At 36.9% G+C, this 17,601-nt stretch overlaps 1 protein-coding gene and 1 pseudogene across 1 annotated transcript in view; both read right to left on the bottom strand.

Moving 5' to 3' along the window:
- Nucleotides 1-4,007: 4,007 nt before the first annotated feature.
- Nucleotides 4,008-17,601, bottom strand: part of FAM120C (family with sequence similarity 120C) — a 127,834-nt gene continuing 114,240 nt past the window's right edge. Inside the window, 3 exon segments of the mRNA XM_053579016.1 lie at nt 4,008-9,003; nt 13,074-13,131; nt 13,852-14,035. Coding sequence (XP_053434991.1) covers nt 8,940-9,003; nt 13,074-13,131; nt 13,852-14,035 — 306 coding nt within the window. The 3' untranslated portion in view covers nt 4,008-8,939.
- LOC128577179 (tRNA methyltransferase 10 homolog B-like) lies at nt 15,037-16,216 on the bottom strand (annotated as a pseudogene).

Consider the following 17,601-nt stretch of genomic DNA (forward strand, 5'->3'; position numbering starts at 1 on the left):
CTGTGAGCTATGATACCATTGCACTCTACCGAGGGCACATAGTGAGACTCTGCCTCAAAAAAAAAAAAAAGAAAAAAAAAAGATATATTCCAATACTATAAAATATTATATGTCTTAGTGTATAAGACATATACATATAATAATTATAGCTATTATGTTAAAATATTTATATGTCTCATTTATGTTATAAATATTTATATGTCTTAGTGTATAAGACATATACATATACTAAGTATAGCTATTATGTTAAATTGTTGTACAACACAAAAACAGCCAACTTTATCAATTGCCTCTTTAACCATTAGCTATTGCTATTCTAGGACCTTTTCTTTCATAGATAATTATTTTATTTTGATTCATCTCAGAAAGTGTTTTTTACTAAATGTTTTTTTGGCTAAGTCCAAAGTTTGTCCTTCAAGGAATGTAATAGAAAGACTGACAGGTTCTCTTAAATAAAAATTTCTGATAGCTTTAGAGATTATATACCATCAGACTAAAAGCAAACTTCTAAACTTTAATTAGAAAGCTGACATGTCAGCTGGGTGCAGTGGCTCACACCTATAATTCCAGCACCTTGGGAGGCTGAGGCAGGTGGATTACTTGAGCTCAGGAGTTTGAGACCAGCCTGAACAAGAGCAAGCCCTAGTCTCTACTAAAAATAGAAAAATTAGCTGAACATTGTTAGTACATGCCTGTATTCCCAGCTAGTCAGGAAGCTGAGTCAAGTGAATCATTGAGCTCAGGAGTTTGAGGCTGCTCTAACTTATGATGCCATGACACTCTATCCCAAGGTGAGACTTTGTCTCAAAAAAAAAAAAAAGGAGGAAAGAAAGGAAGGAAGGAAGGAAGGAGCTGACAAGCTGACATGTCTGGTATTGTTAACTTTTCTCAAATAGAACAGAAATTAATTACATGAGACTGAGCTAATTTTTATGACTTTTTGTTTGAAACATTACTGATTCTTTCTGTGTTCTGTTTTCCAGAAGTCAAGGAAACTCTTTTAGTATCTCTTGAGCTATTTATAACTTACAGCAGTGTATGTATTTGTAAGCAAAATTTCAAACATTTATTTTTCTCCCTACTAGATTTCTCCAAAATTTGAAAACCACTTGTAAGTATTCTTAATTTGTAACAATATAGTTATTTGCATAAGTTCAATAAAAACTTGTTTTCTTCTATAAGACACAATGAAATATACTGGTTATTTTATCAAAGCTTTGATTGGAATGACATCTTTTCAGAAATGTCCAGACTGCTTTAAAAAATTAAAGTTGACTTTGTAAGGCCAATAAAAAGCCTATTGGAAAAACTGGTCAAGATACCTTATAAATAATATTTCCTAACCTGTTGTAAGTAAAGAATGTCACTTTCTGACAGGTCCAGCAACCCCAAGTTGCTTTAGGACCTCAAGAAAAGAAGAATTTACCTAATGTATATAGGTATCTAATGGCACAGACAAATCTTTGGCTTGACTCAAGAAGCTTCAAGTCTAACCTGAGATTCCTTATGAAAATGTTCCAGCAAAGCCAATTTTAAAAAAAGTCTATATGACTAATAATTGTTCTTACTGCACTTTATACAAATAATCAGGCCAAATATACTAAGAATACAGTTTATTTCAGTAAATAAATTGATCCTACTATGTTTTTAATAAAATTAAAAAATTAAAAAATCTGATATAATCCACTATATTAGATTCAAGCCTTGTCTGTAATTTCAACACATAAAATAAACCATCTGTTTAACTAAACTGATCTGTTCACAAGACTAACAAACTGGCCAAAAAATATAGAATTATATATAGTGGTCATATTTACTTCAATTTTTTTTTCTTCTTTCCTGCTTCTTACTACTAAAATAACATGTTAGGTTTCAATATGTAAAATCTTTTTATTTCAAAGTAAGGACTAATAGAAATTAGAAATACCCCAAAATACATTTCTTTTATGTATTTTAGGATGGCTGCCACAGAAATAACATTTAGTGACTTCGTTAAAAATACTAGTACCAATCTACATATTATTTGCCAAAAGAAGTATAATTGAAAACTTGTCTCCAATGCTAAAACTGCCAAGAGAAAAAACTTCAAAAGCCTTAGGCTTCAACAAAGATTGCTCAACTCACTTATTATCTAGGAGAGCCCAGACACTCCTAGGTAATCAGGCAATGCTGGATTTCCTGTTGACTACATTGGAGGAAATCTATATAATCCTCTGTTTACTTCTTTACTCTGCAGTAATTTTTAAGCTATCTTCCAGGTCCTGCATTCCAGTAACAAACCCACCCAGACCAATGAATTTACTCAACTAATCTTGGACCCTCCACCCAAGATGGCTCTCCAGCCTTTTACAAGGCCTCTAGCAGATGACCTTTAATTTCTGCCATGGCGTGCCCTGTCACATCCTGAGCTACATTATGGCACACTCTAAATTACTTAAAAAGAGACCCCCAGCCCTGCATTATGAAACCTACATATATTTCAGCCAGTGACCAGGTTCTCTCTAGGACTTGGAGGGAAGAACCTGACACAACTCAGGGGAAAGTGGAACTGGCCTCTGGGAGGTCCTGTTCACCACCGCTATGGTTTTCAAGTTGGCTCAATTATATCATTCCCACATCAAGCCTTATTCCCCTGAGAAACCAGCAAACCTGCACCCAACCAGAAGACTGCGGAGCTATCCAGAGATAATGGCTAAGAACTTTAGTCATTGGGATAGAAAATATATGATTTTTGGACACCTTTGTTTGTTGTTGTATTCAGTGCCCTCCTTGTTTTCTTTGTGCTGCCTGTTGTTCCCAGTGTCACTTTAAACCTATCCCTTGCCGGAATAAGTTCAGTCCCTGGACAAATGCAGTAAATCATAGCAATTATTTCTATTTAAAAATAATTTAATAAATATGAAATATGATAACAAAAGTGAAGAAATGTAGCCAGAAAAGCAGTCTGCAAGATGAAGTTTGAGAAACTAAGCTGAAGCAGTACAGCTGACCTAGTCTACTTAGCTCACATTCTTTCCTACACCCCCTGTAATTATCTAGTTAAGGTTTCACCATGATTGTAAAAATGTTTGTCTCAAGAAACTTTAAGAGAGTAGTCAACATAGAAAATAAATGTTATGATATTAATAAAATAAAAATTACTTTAATAATATAATGTTTTATTTAGTAATTCTCTTAAATAATTTGTTAAAGTAAAAATTACCTTTATGTTGTTTAAACACTTTACATTATTAAAACAAAGACTACTTTGATATTGGTTTCTGTCAAATAAAGTTAAATTTTTCTAAGTTTGTTTTCTGGTACTCCCATTATAAAAATTATCAAAATTATAACTGAGGCAGAACAGTCTTTGAGAGACTGCTTTCGCTGATCTCTAGAATTGCTGGCCTTCTGACAAAGTTTAGGGAACCTATCCCTGTCTCTTGCATATTGGCTGACAGTGACAGGTGGCCAGACCCTCTTCATCTGGTAACACTTTTACTGGAAAAAGGTATATGCACTTAGACACAAAATATTGTTTAAAATTGCCTGGTAAATTACTGAGTAAGACAAGGGAGCAAGTTTAACAGTCCAGGTGAGATATGAACTAAGCCACAGGAGTGCAGGCAGAAAAGAAGACATAGATGTGAGAAACAGAAAGATGGTTGAGCATTAGCAACAGATCTTGTCACCAACTGTATTTGAGAAATGAGAGAAAGGCACTAGTTTAAGATAATTAACTCCGAGGTTGGTTTTGTGGTTTAGACAATTGAGTAGAAGATAGTGTTAGTTTGGGAAACATCAAAACAAAAGTGCCTTTACCACATCCAAATAAAGAAGTTATCTAGGAAGCTAAATATGCTTTTCCTTTTGATAATTCTTATACTGAGTCTCTTGCTCTGATATTCTACAAATGGACTCCTAAATCTATGTGCAACACTTCTCTGTTTATACTTTAAACAAGTATATCCCTCATTTGTAGAAAGGGATCCAGAAACGGGAGAAGAAATCAAACATCAAATTGTTCTACATTTTTTTTTTACTAAAATAATACATTTTATTAAGCAGTGTAAGTTTCTTCCCATCAGCATTAGCAGAACAAACCAATTTCCATCACAGAACAACTCCTGAGACATTCTCATTCCTTTCTGAAACACTTTCAGTAACTCCTACAGTTTTCCCAAAGAAGCATCCATTCAAACTTACATTAATAAACTATGGAACTTTCGTGGTAAGGTGGGTCAAAAGGGAGGGAATTTGAAATCTGGGAATGGGAAAGAGAAAGACATATTATCTATCCACTAAACAAAATGTCAAGAGCACAGGAAAGAAGATAGTAACACAGGAAAAAGCAATGAAATTCGTTCATTGTCAATAACACCAGCTATCAGGAAGAACTAAAAATCACTGATTCCTTGCAGTTAAAGTTTCTTTACCTAGTGTGTTATTCTAAAAATAGAACAGAATGGAATAAAAGGTAGGAGGGGAAGTGTCTTCTGGGAAGTAATTAAAAAATCATCAGATTTGGCAGGTCTATCAGAGATTAATAAAATCTTAAATATTTAATTTGCTTCACTTACATGGAAATTCACTACTACTAACATGGACAAGAGAGCATCTGGTAAAAGTACAGGGGTAATGTCAAAAGCTGAAATGGGCACCCTAGCACAGGGGATAGTTTATTTTGCTTGGAAAAGATGATTTTGTAAAGAAATGACATGATTTTCTTAAAACATCAAAATAACCTCTGACAGGAGTGCCTGTAGCTCAGTGGTTAGGGTGCTGGTCACATGCTCCCAGGCTGGTGGGTTTGAACCTGGCCTGGGCCTGCTAAATAAAAAACAAACAAACAAACAAATAAACAAAAAAATAGCTGGGCATTGTGGCAGGCATCTGTAGTCCCAGCTACCAGGGAGGCTGAGGCAAGAGAATCGCTTGAGCCCAAGAGTTTGAGGTTGCTGTGAGCTATGGCACTACAGCACTCTACAGAGGGTGACAAAGTAAGACTCTGTCTCAATTAAAAAAAATAATAACCTTTGACAGTATTGAAGATAATTATCAGTAGTAGCATAATGAGGGCCCTACCTGCCCCGGCAGACTACTGCAATAAGCCAACAGAAAGGAAAATAGAAAGTCAAAGAAGATGCCAAAGTCATGGGAGGGGGAAAAATATAGGGTTACACAATTGAACAGTAAAAACTCAACCCCAACCCCAAACCCCAAGCATATTAAGAAAATATTCACCAGGAAGTGAACAAGTATAATGCTTAAAACTTAGTAGAATTATACTATTTTAAACTGTGGTCAATTTGTATTTTCATTTCAAAGATGGGGGGCTGTCTTGGAGGCTGAAATGGTAGAACTGACATGCCTACAGAAGCTTTCTAAGGTTCCAAAGGACTGAATCACCATAACCAGCTACCTCCACATTCTTTCTACCCTATATAAGCATTCCTGCCCCCTACCCTCCATCTTGACTACCCTCCCTAATAATGCCTTGTTGGCTGTTTTTCTCAGTGACCAATAAAAGTTAATGTGATTGGGCCAACAATGTCAGAAAATCAAGATGGAGACAAAAATCAAATGTCACTAGCCAAAGCAAGTACCACTTCTTGGAGTTTTAAGTCTACTGGCTCAGAATGAAAATGATGCAAGTGAGCATATATTTTTTAGGACTGGTCCAGACCAGACTGTCCACTGAATAAGAGTAGGAGTTATAGACTAACCTCAAGACATACCAACAGAAATCAAGAACTGGCAAGTCCTTGGGGATCAGTGGCTGTATACAACCAGAGTGTTTTTGCTTGTGGACCTACAAGGTAAAAGGGTCATTTTTAGGGGTTCCCATACGACTTTGTTCAAGAGAGGCCACATCACAATCAGAAATGGAACCTCAACTAAAGGATGATAGTCTCTTCAAGTGACTATACAATAAAGATAAGACCCCATCTTCTCCAATTTGTCCTCCAATTAGAAAAAGTTCATCTCCCAGTAATAAACTTTATTTTTTTCTGGTTTTTAATACAAATTAAATTTTGTCAGATAATTTAAAATCTAGGAATATGGCCATTTATAGTTCTATCTTGTAACTTTCCAAACCCAAAATGCTGAATCCAAATAAAAATCAAGATTGGAGGTGAACCACTTGTTTCATCTAGACCAGGCTAGGGTAAAGTGGAGGTATATAGAAGGGAGAAAAACAAAATAGAATCATCCAGCTTTGGTAAATTGGAATCATCCCTACCAAAGCAGCAATTTAAATTCTCAGAGTAAATGCCTACAAAATAAGAAATCTTCTTAATGCTGCAAGAGTTAACAATACCGTAATCTGATCATGTCAGATAGATTTAAGATGAATGGTAATAGCAACTGAAAAAAATTACTGATTAACTCCAAGTACTTCCTATTAGAAAATATGTATTTGTGTGTGTGTATATGTATATATAAAATACATATATGTACAACTCAGTGATTCTGATTTACTTTTAGAGCTTCAAAGGATTCAGCCCTCCATGGCTCCAGAAAGAAAACTCCAAACCATGTAAATTTACTACTAATTCCCTCCCTTATTGGATATAGAATCTATACCTTCAAGATGTTATGAAAGTTTGGGTGGGTTCAAGAGTAGAAGGGGCCAAATTAGGGGAGCTGATTCCAAAGAGGAAGTTTTTGTACACTTTGTTTCTGTTTATATCTATTTAGGTGTACACTCTTGTTATCCTTTGGTTTATGTAAGAAGTATCTCGACAGGGGCCAGGCCAGGGCTCCCCTCCCCTGCAAATTAAGGGTTCTCTTAAACTGGGCCAGAAAACAGCCTTCTGGTTGTCTGAAGAAAAAAATCACAAAGGAGCTACAGTGGATTAAGGTACATGGGGTTTTCAACAAGAGAGAACCCTGCTAGAAGTTCAGTCAGTTGTATTCAAACAGGAATGATACTTCCTGGGCAAGAATATCATAAAGCCCAAAAGGAGGTATGTAATACTAGAAACATTAATTCCCAAGTGAAGACACAATGCTAATTTGTTTCAAGCCATATTTCCATCCCCCATACTTAAGGCTACCCAAGGAGGGAAATGGGAAATGTAAGGTTATGTCAAGATTCAAGGAGGAGCAGCCTCTTCATCCACAGTGGATACTGGCCACATAGAGGGCTGACAATATTTAATAAAATATGTCTCAAGGCCCAGGCCAGAGTCTTCTGAAGTCTTCCTTGCAAAGCAAATGAAAAGATCTGGTAGTTAGAATGTCAACAAACAAATGAAACAATCTAGGCATGTAAAATCAAATTGTCAGTTTCCTCACACTTCCCCACTACATCATTCCAATTGTAGTCCTGTACCCTTCAGGCATTCATGTCAGTTTTATCCTGAAGCCAATTTGACCCTGAAGTTCCTGAAGAGATTTCCTCCAAACTCATGATAGTCACTTCTCATAATGGTCTTTTCGCTCTAAACCTTCATAAGGAAATGCTCAACTCTTACCAATCCCATTCCAACTTCCTGTGTTCACCAAATGAGATGTGAGGTCTCTGTTCAAGATTAAGCACATAATAACCTTAAGTGTTTGTTGCTCTGAACAGGCAATCTATGGAAAGTACTTTTTGTCTGATTTAGAGTGGCCCATCTTCTCATAATTGTGATAGGCTACAACTTAGGATTTCAGGTTTAAAGTGTGGTCTTTTGAAACCCACCACTCTATAGCAGTGGAAGCACTTTTGGGAAATTCAGTAAATCCTCTGGGATATCACCATGTATGTATGTATCTGTATACATATACATATATATATATACACACACACATTTATATATACATATATATAATACATATAGATAGATCTATTTATATAAAGGGTATGTGTATTCATATACAGATACATGCATTCACATATATATCTACCCACGCACCCATAAACACACACACATATGCAAAGTCTTTTGAGTCCCCTTCATACTCAATTTCACTACTGTGATTCCAACCATGTCAGGGTATGGAGCAGTAAGGAATAGGTGAATTGTACCACATCTTCTATTTTACAAACAATGCACTAGTTGAGAGACGGGAAAAATATGCCCAGAACTTTTCTGACTCACTTGAATCCCCCAGTATGAAGGCCATTGGTAGTTTTTTAAGTGTATAAAATAAAAAATAAAATAAAATACAGTAAACAATACTACCACACTTTCCTGAAAATATCTACCTATCTGTCAGGCTAGAGCTAGAGGTGGTAATACAAAATCCTAGGGTAGGTGGGCTGGGAGAGTAAGAATGGGGTGGATACTAATGATACATCATAGCCTCACCACTTCTTTCATACAGAAAAAAGAAAACAAGTTATGAAGCCATAGACAGCTGTCCCCACAACTCCATAGGTTCATCATGTAAATCTGCAAATAATTGTGGTGATAAATACTCAGAATCAAAGCTGGAACTTTTCTATAGGATCTTACATGATGATACCCAATTTCTGACAATTACTACCTTAGTAGGCTCCCAGGGGATATAAAGAGAATATTGGTGCTTTATATTGAATTTGAGAATAGGAGCTAGTGTTACCATTCATTTTTGGCCAGAATCCCCAGAAGCAGATCACTAAATCTGGAAGTCCAGAAAAAAACAGGAAAGGGGAAAAGATGTATACAATAGGACATCCCTCAAAATTCTGGATAAATCAAGGCTGAGCATTTATATTCTCCTCTAACTTGGGCCAAAAATCAAAAAAGAGCAGCAGATTTTCCCTTCTTCCTGATCTGTGAAGTCATCTTCAGCTTGTCATTCCTCTTTCCGTGGTGTCACAGTTTCTAGCTTTTGCTCCTGTAAGTGGTTCTTCTCCCCATTCTTAACAGGGAGGTAGTGGTTACCATTATTACACACGTTGCTGTCTCTGGATAAGGCACATTGTGATGGGACTGGAAGATGATGATCACTCTTCTCTTCCTTGATCAATGTGCCATTGTTTCCATTTACCTGTGAACAAGATTGCCCTTGATGAAACTCCAGGGATTTAGAGACTCCATCTGAAGAGCTCTGTCAAAAACAGAGATACTCAGTGAAAATGGTAATCCAAAACTGGCTGACCCTTCCTAAGCATGTTTACAAGGTAGCCTGAGGAAGTTGTTTCGGTTCTTCAAAAACAACAGAAAACCTACAGCTTGCACTGTCCTGAGAACTTACAGTGACAATAGATGGACCCAACTACAATTCAATGGAAATGACAAAACTGATAATGACATTGCTACTATTCATAAAACTATGTTTTTCTAATAATTATAGGAACCCTAAATGGTAGATATTATGATGCCCCATTTTCAGATGAGGAAGCTGAGGCTCAGGAAGATTAAAGTAACTTGCTCAAAGACACCTAAATAGAAAGTCGTGGGGCTATGATTCCATTCCTGGTCAGTCAGCCCCTAAAGTCTATTCCCTTAACTGCCATGCAATGAGATCCTATGCTGACAATTAGATGCACAAATTAAAGGAGGACAAAAAAACAAATAAAGATCTATGTGCAACATTCCACAGAATACTTCATAACTAAAAACACTCACCTATTTATCTTTTTTGTTGTGGTTTTGCTTTGGTTTTTATTTTAATTTTTTTAGAGATAGGATCTCACTATGTTGCCCAGGCTATAAAGCATTGGTACTATAATAGCTTACTGTAACCTTGAGCTCCTGGGCTCAAGCAACCCTCCTGCCTCAGCCTTACTGAGTATTTAGGATTATAGGTACAAACCACCACATCCAGCTTGTTTTTCGTTTAAACCCAGGAATGTGACTGCTAGTGCTAATGATATGAACTGTATTACTTTGCAGTGCAGTGTTGGCTCTCAATGAATGTTATTAGGAATAATGATAGCTTCTGATTACTAAGTAGTTGGACATGCCACATCCTCTGTTGTTCCTCTTACAAATAAGACAACTGAGGCTTAAAAAAACTAAAATGACTTTAACTAAATCTTCATAAGAATACTTCAAGATAGATTCCAACTGCTCAATTTTGTAAATGAGGAAACTAGGGCATGGAGAGGCTAAGTAACTTGCCTAGGGTCACAGAACTGCTAAGTGGCACAGCAATATTCAAAGCTAGATCATTTGGCTCCAACATATACAACATAGAGGCTACTATGAAGTATTGCCCAAGAACCTGGAAGTAAAACTAATAAACATCTACACAATTAACAGAATTAGCCAACTGATTGAGTCAACAAGGAAATCAAAACATTATAAATGAATGACTTAAGAATTTAATAACAGGCTGAGTGTGGTGGCTCACACTATAATCCTAGCACTCTGAGAGGCCACGGTGGTGGACTGCTTGAGCTCAGAAGTTTGAGGTCAGCATGAACAGGAGTGAGACCTCATCTCTACTAAATTAAAAAAAAAAATAAGAAATATTTTTTTAATGAGAAAAAAAGAAAAAAGAAAGAAAAATTAGCTAGGAGTCATGTAGTCCCAGCTACTTGGGAGGCTGAGGCAAGAGGTTCTCTTACGCTTAAGAGTTTGAGGTTACAGTGCGATATGACACTAGAACACTCTACCCTGGGCAACAGAGTGAGACTCTGTCAAAAAAAAAAAAAAGGAACAAGAATTTCAGAACATATAAAACTCTAGTGCCCAGGAATGATCTCAAGAAGACAGGACTATAGTATAAGCAGATTTAATAAACTAGAACAATTAATTATCAAATATTTTGGAAAGAGGGTGACTAAACAAAAAAAAAAAAAAAAAAAGGAAAGTCAACAAGGAAGTCAGCAATATCTCTATCCAGGGAAAATGCCTTAGCTAAAAGCAAAGTCAAAATGAGGATGTCCTTGGCTGGGTTACCTCTAGAATAGATAACAGCATCTATAGCAATCTTAGCTAAGAGAAATTTAAAGATCACCTATCACACCTTGTTTTCTTTCTCTTTCCTTATCCGTAACATATAGAGAATAAAAGTATCTACTTCCTTCATAAGTTCCAATAAGGATTCAATGAGACACTCCATGTAGAACACTTAGAACATGTTATGTTTGATATGTTGTAAGAACTCAATAAATGCTACCTAATATCATTGTTCTGATTCCATGCCCTCAAGCAAACTTCTGATAATATGGCATTTCTTACAGCTTACCTTTAGAGAAAGAAAGCTATAGCAGTACTGGTTAAGATTTTTAATATCAAAGTCAGTCAGAGCTGAGTCTCATTCTTATTTCTAATAATTCCAGTTGTTATACTATATTGGAATCAGCACAACATAGGGCTTTGGAATCAGTTAGCTCAAGCTGGAATGTCAACTCTGATAATGACTTGATGGATAATTCTGGGCAAGAAACTTCATTCTTTGAGCCTCAGCTTCCTGCTATTTAAAATAGGGAATAATGGCCAGGCTCCTATAATGGAGTGGAGTACCTATAATCCTAGTACTCTGGACGACCGAGGTGGGAAAATTACTTGTGCTCAGGAATTCGAGATCATCTCTACTAAAACCAGAAAAATCAGCTAGGAGTCATGGTGGGCACCTATAGACCCACCTACTTGGGAGGCTGAGGCAGAAAGATCATTTGAACCCAGGAGTTTGAGGTTGCTGTGAGTTAGGCTGATGCTACAGCACTCTAGCCTGGGAAACAGAGTGAGACTCTTTCTCAAACAAATAAAAATAGGGAATAATAAGAAAATAGGGAAAATACTTTACAGGGTATTTATGTGGTTTCAATGAACTTATCTATTTATAAGAGTGACTGAAGGCTGGTCTAAAGGTAGTGAGTTGTTTCAGTTAACAATCAGTTAAGGACAAAACTCCTTATTCTGCTCTTTCCTCCCTTCTCATTAGTACACTTGACTAGTAAGGGAAAAAAAAAGAACAACTGGAAAAGCATAAGTGTACAATATTTATAATAATTATTTCTTCTTAATTTTTCCTTATTATAGATCAGAACTTTATCTGTTACTCCCTCCCTCTCTTCTCCCCCTTAGCCATATCCATAGCTATTTCTGGGATCTTAGTGTGATTCAACTACTGAGAGATGAATCTACTCTTATTGTACCAAAAATAACAGGTTTTTCATATTGCATGCCTAATGATCAGACATGATCATCAGCCATGAATTCATCAAAGTTGTACCATTTTCTGGGATCCTACTTGGGTGACTAGCTTTCTTCCTAGGTGCAATCCTTTTTACCTTACTGAGCAGCTTTTGGAAAAAGCTGAGAAGCTTTGAAAGAAGGACAAAGTCACTGCTCTTTATGTTTGGAGTGCATTATAAAATGCTTTGTGTGGTGAATTTACTCTTCTAGTTTAATTTTTGGCTCAAAATAATATTAAAGCAAATTTATCTTCTTTGAGAAAACATTAGACAACGAAGGTTAACATGGATGTAGTGAGAGCTTCCAAGCTCTTTATATAGGAGGAGAGTAAATTTAGGATTGAGAACTGATGTCAAAATTGCCTAGGATTATAGACTGCATATAAAATGTCTAGAAAGGGCTTGGTAAAAGTAGGTACTCAAGAAATACAGTTTGAGTCACGTATAACAATGTGGAACACTAAAATAATAGATCTACAAAGTCTATATTTGAAGTGGAAAATGGGGCATGTCTAATGAGGATCAGTGAGAACTATAATATAATTCAAGGCATAAATTAGAAGAAAGTTTAAGACCTTTCTGAGTCACAAAGAATAAGCACAATGGTAATGCTCTGCTTGCTCATATTCAGCAAAGGCAAAAGCCCAATTTTCTAAGCTTCTCTGCTGGCCCCTCAGAAACTCAGGCAGGCTGTAGTCAATCTAACTGTCATCTTCACTCTGGCCCCTTTCTGGCTACATGTAGCCCATACTACGCTAGGTATAGGTCTTCAAGACATAGTACCTGGTTTCTACATTGTGGTCTCACTCAAGGAAAAGGATAAGATTCTGCAGCCCTATGGGAACAGATTTGGGCAGGCTAACCCTCACTAGATTTCTAGAGAGCAGGCCAATGAAATCAAATGCCTGCAGAAGCTGTGAAGGTTCCCTGAGCAGCTCGGGTTTCCATGCCTTATTTGATCTTTTACAATTTATCTGAAAAGGCAAGAGGCTTCAAACAGAAGTGAGATAATCTCAAAAAAGGTACTTACTTGTTTATTTCCTTTTTTGTGCCCTTTGGATCCTCTGCCAGTCTGTTCTTTTGCACGCCTTTAGCAAGTGGGAGAAAAAGTGGTCGTAAGAAACATATAAAGCCTACTTCCTCATATTCGCTTGGTTAACTATTCATCTCCTCTAGAAAGTTTGACCCTCTATGTTACCATTGCAAACTTCTATCTCTGGCATTTCTACATTATACTGAACTGCCCTGTCCTGTGTTCTGCTCTAGGACAAAAAATTCTTTTGTCAAGGAAGGACATTTTCTATATGTTTGCTGAACTAAACTGAAAACTGGCTTGCTTTAAAAAGGGAAAGTTAGGCTGGGTGCAGGGGCTCATGCCTGTAATCCATGCCCCTAATCCTAGGAGGCCAAGGCAGGTGGATCCCTTGAGCTCAGGAGTTCAAGATCAGACTGAGTAAGAGTGAGACCCCATCTCTACTAAAAATAGAAAAATTAGATGGGCATCATGACAGTCAACTGTAGTAGTCCCAGCTACTTGGGAGGCTGAGGCAGGAGGATCACTTGAACCCAGGAGTTTGAGGTTGCTGGGAGCTATGTTGATGCCACAGCACTCTAGTGCTCTCTCTCTCTCTTTCTCTCTCTCTCTCTCTCTCTCTCTCTCACACACACACACACACACGCACACACATACACACACTCAGGAAAGTTAGTTAATACCTTTTAACTTAATACAAGGATTCAGTGACTAGGCATTTTCCCAAGGGAATCTTGATTTATACTAGTACATACCACCCTATTTGAATACATACCCCTTTCCTGGCCCACTGACAGAAACAACTTGGATGCCAACAATCCAAACAACTTGGATTGTTTGACTTGGATGTCAAACAATCTTATGATGCCAGTTCCTTTGTTGCCTGTTGCCTGCCCACTGGCCCACAACCATCCCAGCAATCTCCAGTTTTCCTCCTTGAGGTGGGATTGAATGGAGACCTGGCAACAGAGGAAGAATTATCAGTAATGAATGCTATGTACAAGGTAGGACAAGAGGTTGAATTAAAGATCCTACAACCTACCTACTCTGCTTATTTCTTTTTCTCTCTGATAAAAGACTGTGATAACAATAGGGATTATGATTTAAGTGAATTTAAGGGGAGGACTTTGAAGATCTGTACACTATACACATCTACATTAGCAAATGAGGTATGGGTGATTAATTTTTTAACCACAGACTTTGGCATGTGGTAGAAATTCAATATTTGTCAAGATAATAAATGTCTTAAAATCTAGTTATTGGAAAATTATAGGCCAAAACCACTTTTTTTTTTTTTTTGAGTAATAAGAGGTAGCTTATCAAACATGCTCATGGGTCAGAATATAACATTTTCTGGATATTTTTAAATTGGACTTTTCAATACTATGTTTTTGCTATACAATTTGATCTGTTAATTACAAATATATATGAAGAATCTAGTTTGTACAAGGCTCAGAGGATACAAAGATACACAAATTGTCCTGTTAGCATTAGGGAAAATCCCTTCATGCCCATACTCAAGAGCAAGGGAAAAGAGGATAAGAACCACGGGAACAAAGTGCTATGGCAGCGGTTCTCAACCTGTGGATTGTGACCCACAGGAACTGCAGCATTAGAAAGGTTGAGAACCGCTGTGCTATGAGGACTCAAATTAGGGATAGGTCAGGCCAGGTTGATCTGCAAAGCTTATGTATAGCATTTTACTGAGGTGGGAAAGAATCAGCATGATCAGAGGAGGCTGGAGAAAGTCATACAATCTTATGATGCCAGTTCACTGCAAATTAAACTCTTGATATAATAATAATTATTTATTTAAACAGTCTCCAAGAAAAAAAAAATCTTCAAAGAGGAGGTCTTTCACAAATAGAGATAGATGTATAAAAGATGAATTAATGCTTCCAAAGCTTTGTGTTTGGGGGGCTAATTCCTTGTTATGTAAACTTTTTTTACTGAATATATATCTGGGTACTTCCTATGAGCCAGGCATTATGGGAGATAGAAAAGAGCATAAAATATGGTCCCTGTTTTAGTAGCTTATTGAAGATTTAAGTTGTCAAGTAAAGGCAAGTGTGTGTCATTGTCACCATCTACTGTGTTCTTTGGACCAGGCACCACCAGCACTTCGCTCTTGCAACCGCAATCTTAGGCTGCCTGTCATTCCAACGAATTCTGAAGAATGTAGCCTTTTCTGGAAGAAACTCCTTTCTTCAATGCTTCAGGCCAGTTGTGAGCGTCAAAGTAAGTGGACAGGATATCAAACACTTGATTGATGGCCAATATCTTTGAATGATAGTTTTTCCCATTTTGGCATCTGACCATGTATTCCTGGATTAATAAACAGGCTGTCTTGACAGAGTATTCCTGGGCCTTTTGAAATGCCACCTTCTTCTGAATGCTTTCATCCACAAGTCCACCAAGGATGTAAACTTTGTTTAGATCAACATCTTTAAGAGCATGTTCTGAGTCAGGATTCAGGTACACAAGTGTTTCCAGAGGAAATAAACTAAAATAGTCTTCTTCTGATAAGTCTAGCAGGTAACTAGAAAATCCACCATTCATCCTCAAACATTCCTCATACAGGGGACTGTCTATTGTGAATCCAGTGAGGCAGATCCAAAATGGCTTGTCAGCTTTTTTGTTTGAACCACACAATTTTTGGATCTGTCCAGCCGGTCTACTTAATTCCTTCTTTGACATGTGGTGGGTCATACTCAAATCAATACATAGTCTTGGTCCTGAGTTTTTGGCTTCCAAAAGTTTCTCTTTGGTTAAAGCTCTCAGAAAACATTTGCTATCCTGAGGGCAGATACCTGGATTTTCTGCACGATTGGCTTTTCTTCTTTCTTTGTCTTGCTTTCTTTTGCTCTTCTTTGCTGCAATTACTTTTTCCACAGTGTCTCTGTTTTCTCTGGACATTTTTCTTATGTTATTCAGAAAACAAAATTGTTTGAGAATGAGCACCATGCTGCACTGCCTGTGGGCAGGATCTTGCCCTCCTGGCACTCGCATTCCATATCAATCTGTAAAAGATGGAAGCTTTCAGAGATCCCATGTTCACCTCTGCCCTCAAAGACACCTTCATGCCTCTGCAGCATAGGAGACTCTATTTTCTGAGTACTCCCATCCAATTTCCAGTCCATGTGCTTAGTCCCTGTCAACCTCTAGTGGCAATTGCTTGTTTTTTATCCTCTTGGTCATTACTCCTTATCCTCAAATTATATCCTTTACCATCACTTCCTGATTTAGTGGCTTTGAATTTGACTCCCTGTTCCCATCAGCACCTGCAGCAGCAGCCCCAAAGCACTTGTAATATAAATATGCATCACCATACACTGTAGGATTTGCCAAACAACCAAACTAAACTGAAAATAATAAAAGTAAACTAACAAGTAATATATAACTAAAAAGCAAGAATAATTAGAACCAAAACCAGTTCAAGACAAGATGGCACAGTATTTCCTTAAAACAGAGGAAATTCCAACTATGTGTGTGAGCTCACAAGTATAGTTGAGTTTTGTAATTAAGCACAAAAGTAAGCATTCATAGAATAAGGAGTTCTAGCAGGCTTTTAATTTTAGTTTATGGAAAGAAACCAAATGTCAATAATCCTTAACTCATTTAGCAGGTTGTTAGTAAAGATCTCTTTGCTCATAAAAAAGTTTAGATGTAACCAGTGTGATGAAAATGTGTCAAATGGTCTATAAAACCAGTGTATGGTGCCCCATGATTGCATTAATGCACACAGCTATGATTTAATAAAAAAAAATTTAAAAATTAAAAATAAATAAACATACAGTCCTGAAAAAAATAAAAATAATAGGTATACCAAAAAAATAGAATTAAAAAAAGAAAGTTTAGAGTCCAAGGAACTGGGATGCTAGGTACTCCTAAGAGAGAAAAGAAACACTTGCATTCGGGTATCCTACTGTGGCCTTTTGGGAGGCAAGAAGCTCTTTGTTAATCACCAATAACTGGAGATCAAGCATCATTGGTGGCTGGGGCATTGGTGACCTCTGGAGAATTAGGGCTTAATTAAGGCTGCTTTCTAAGATTTACATAATAAAATCAACACACAAAGAACCACAGAAGGGATCTTGAAAGTCACCTGAAAGGGACAAAATAGCTGTCCACCTGGATGTAAGACTTGATCATTACTTGACTGAACAGGGAGTTATCAGAGTAGACTTTCATGTGGCTCATCTAGGCCCAGACTTGAACTAAATACCCATTCTGAATTTTATAACACTGAAAAACTAATTGCACCTTCTAGCTTTATTATGTTTAAAACAAGGAGCAATAGACAACAAATACCTTCAACCATAGTAGTAACACCCTCAGCCAATCACAGGATCTTGCTATTTCATTTAAAAACATCCCCATTAAAATACCGTATTTTACCAGGGGACAGGTTGTTTGAATTATCAGGATAAAGTATCTGAGCTTCCTAAGCTTGACTATCTACTTATGGTTAAGTGGTAGCTCAGGTGCCACTATAATTTATATGTATGTGTATATGTATGTATTT

This window comes from Nycticebus coucang, chromosome X (assembly GCF_027406575.1).
Source record: "Nycticebus coucang isolate mNycCou1 chromosome X, mNycCou1.pri, whole genome shotgun sequence".
In the NCBI taxonomy this organism is placed as follows: Eukaryota; Metazoa; Chordata; class Mammalia; order Primates; family Lorisidae; genus Nycticebus; species Nycticebus coucang.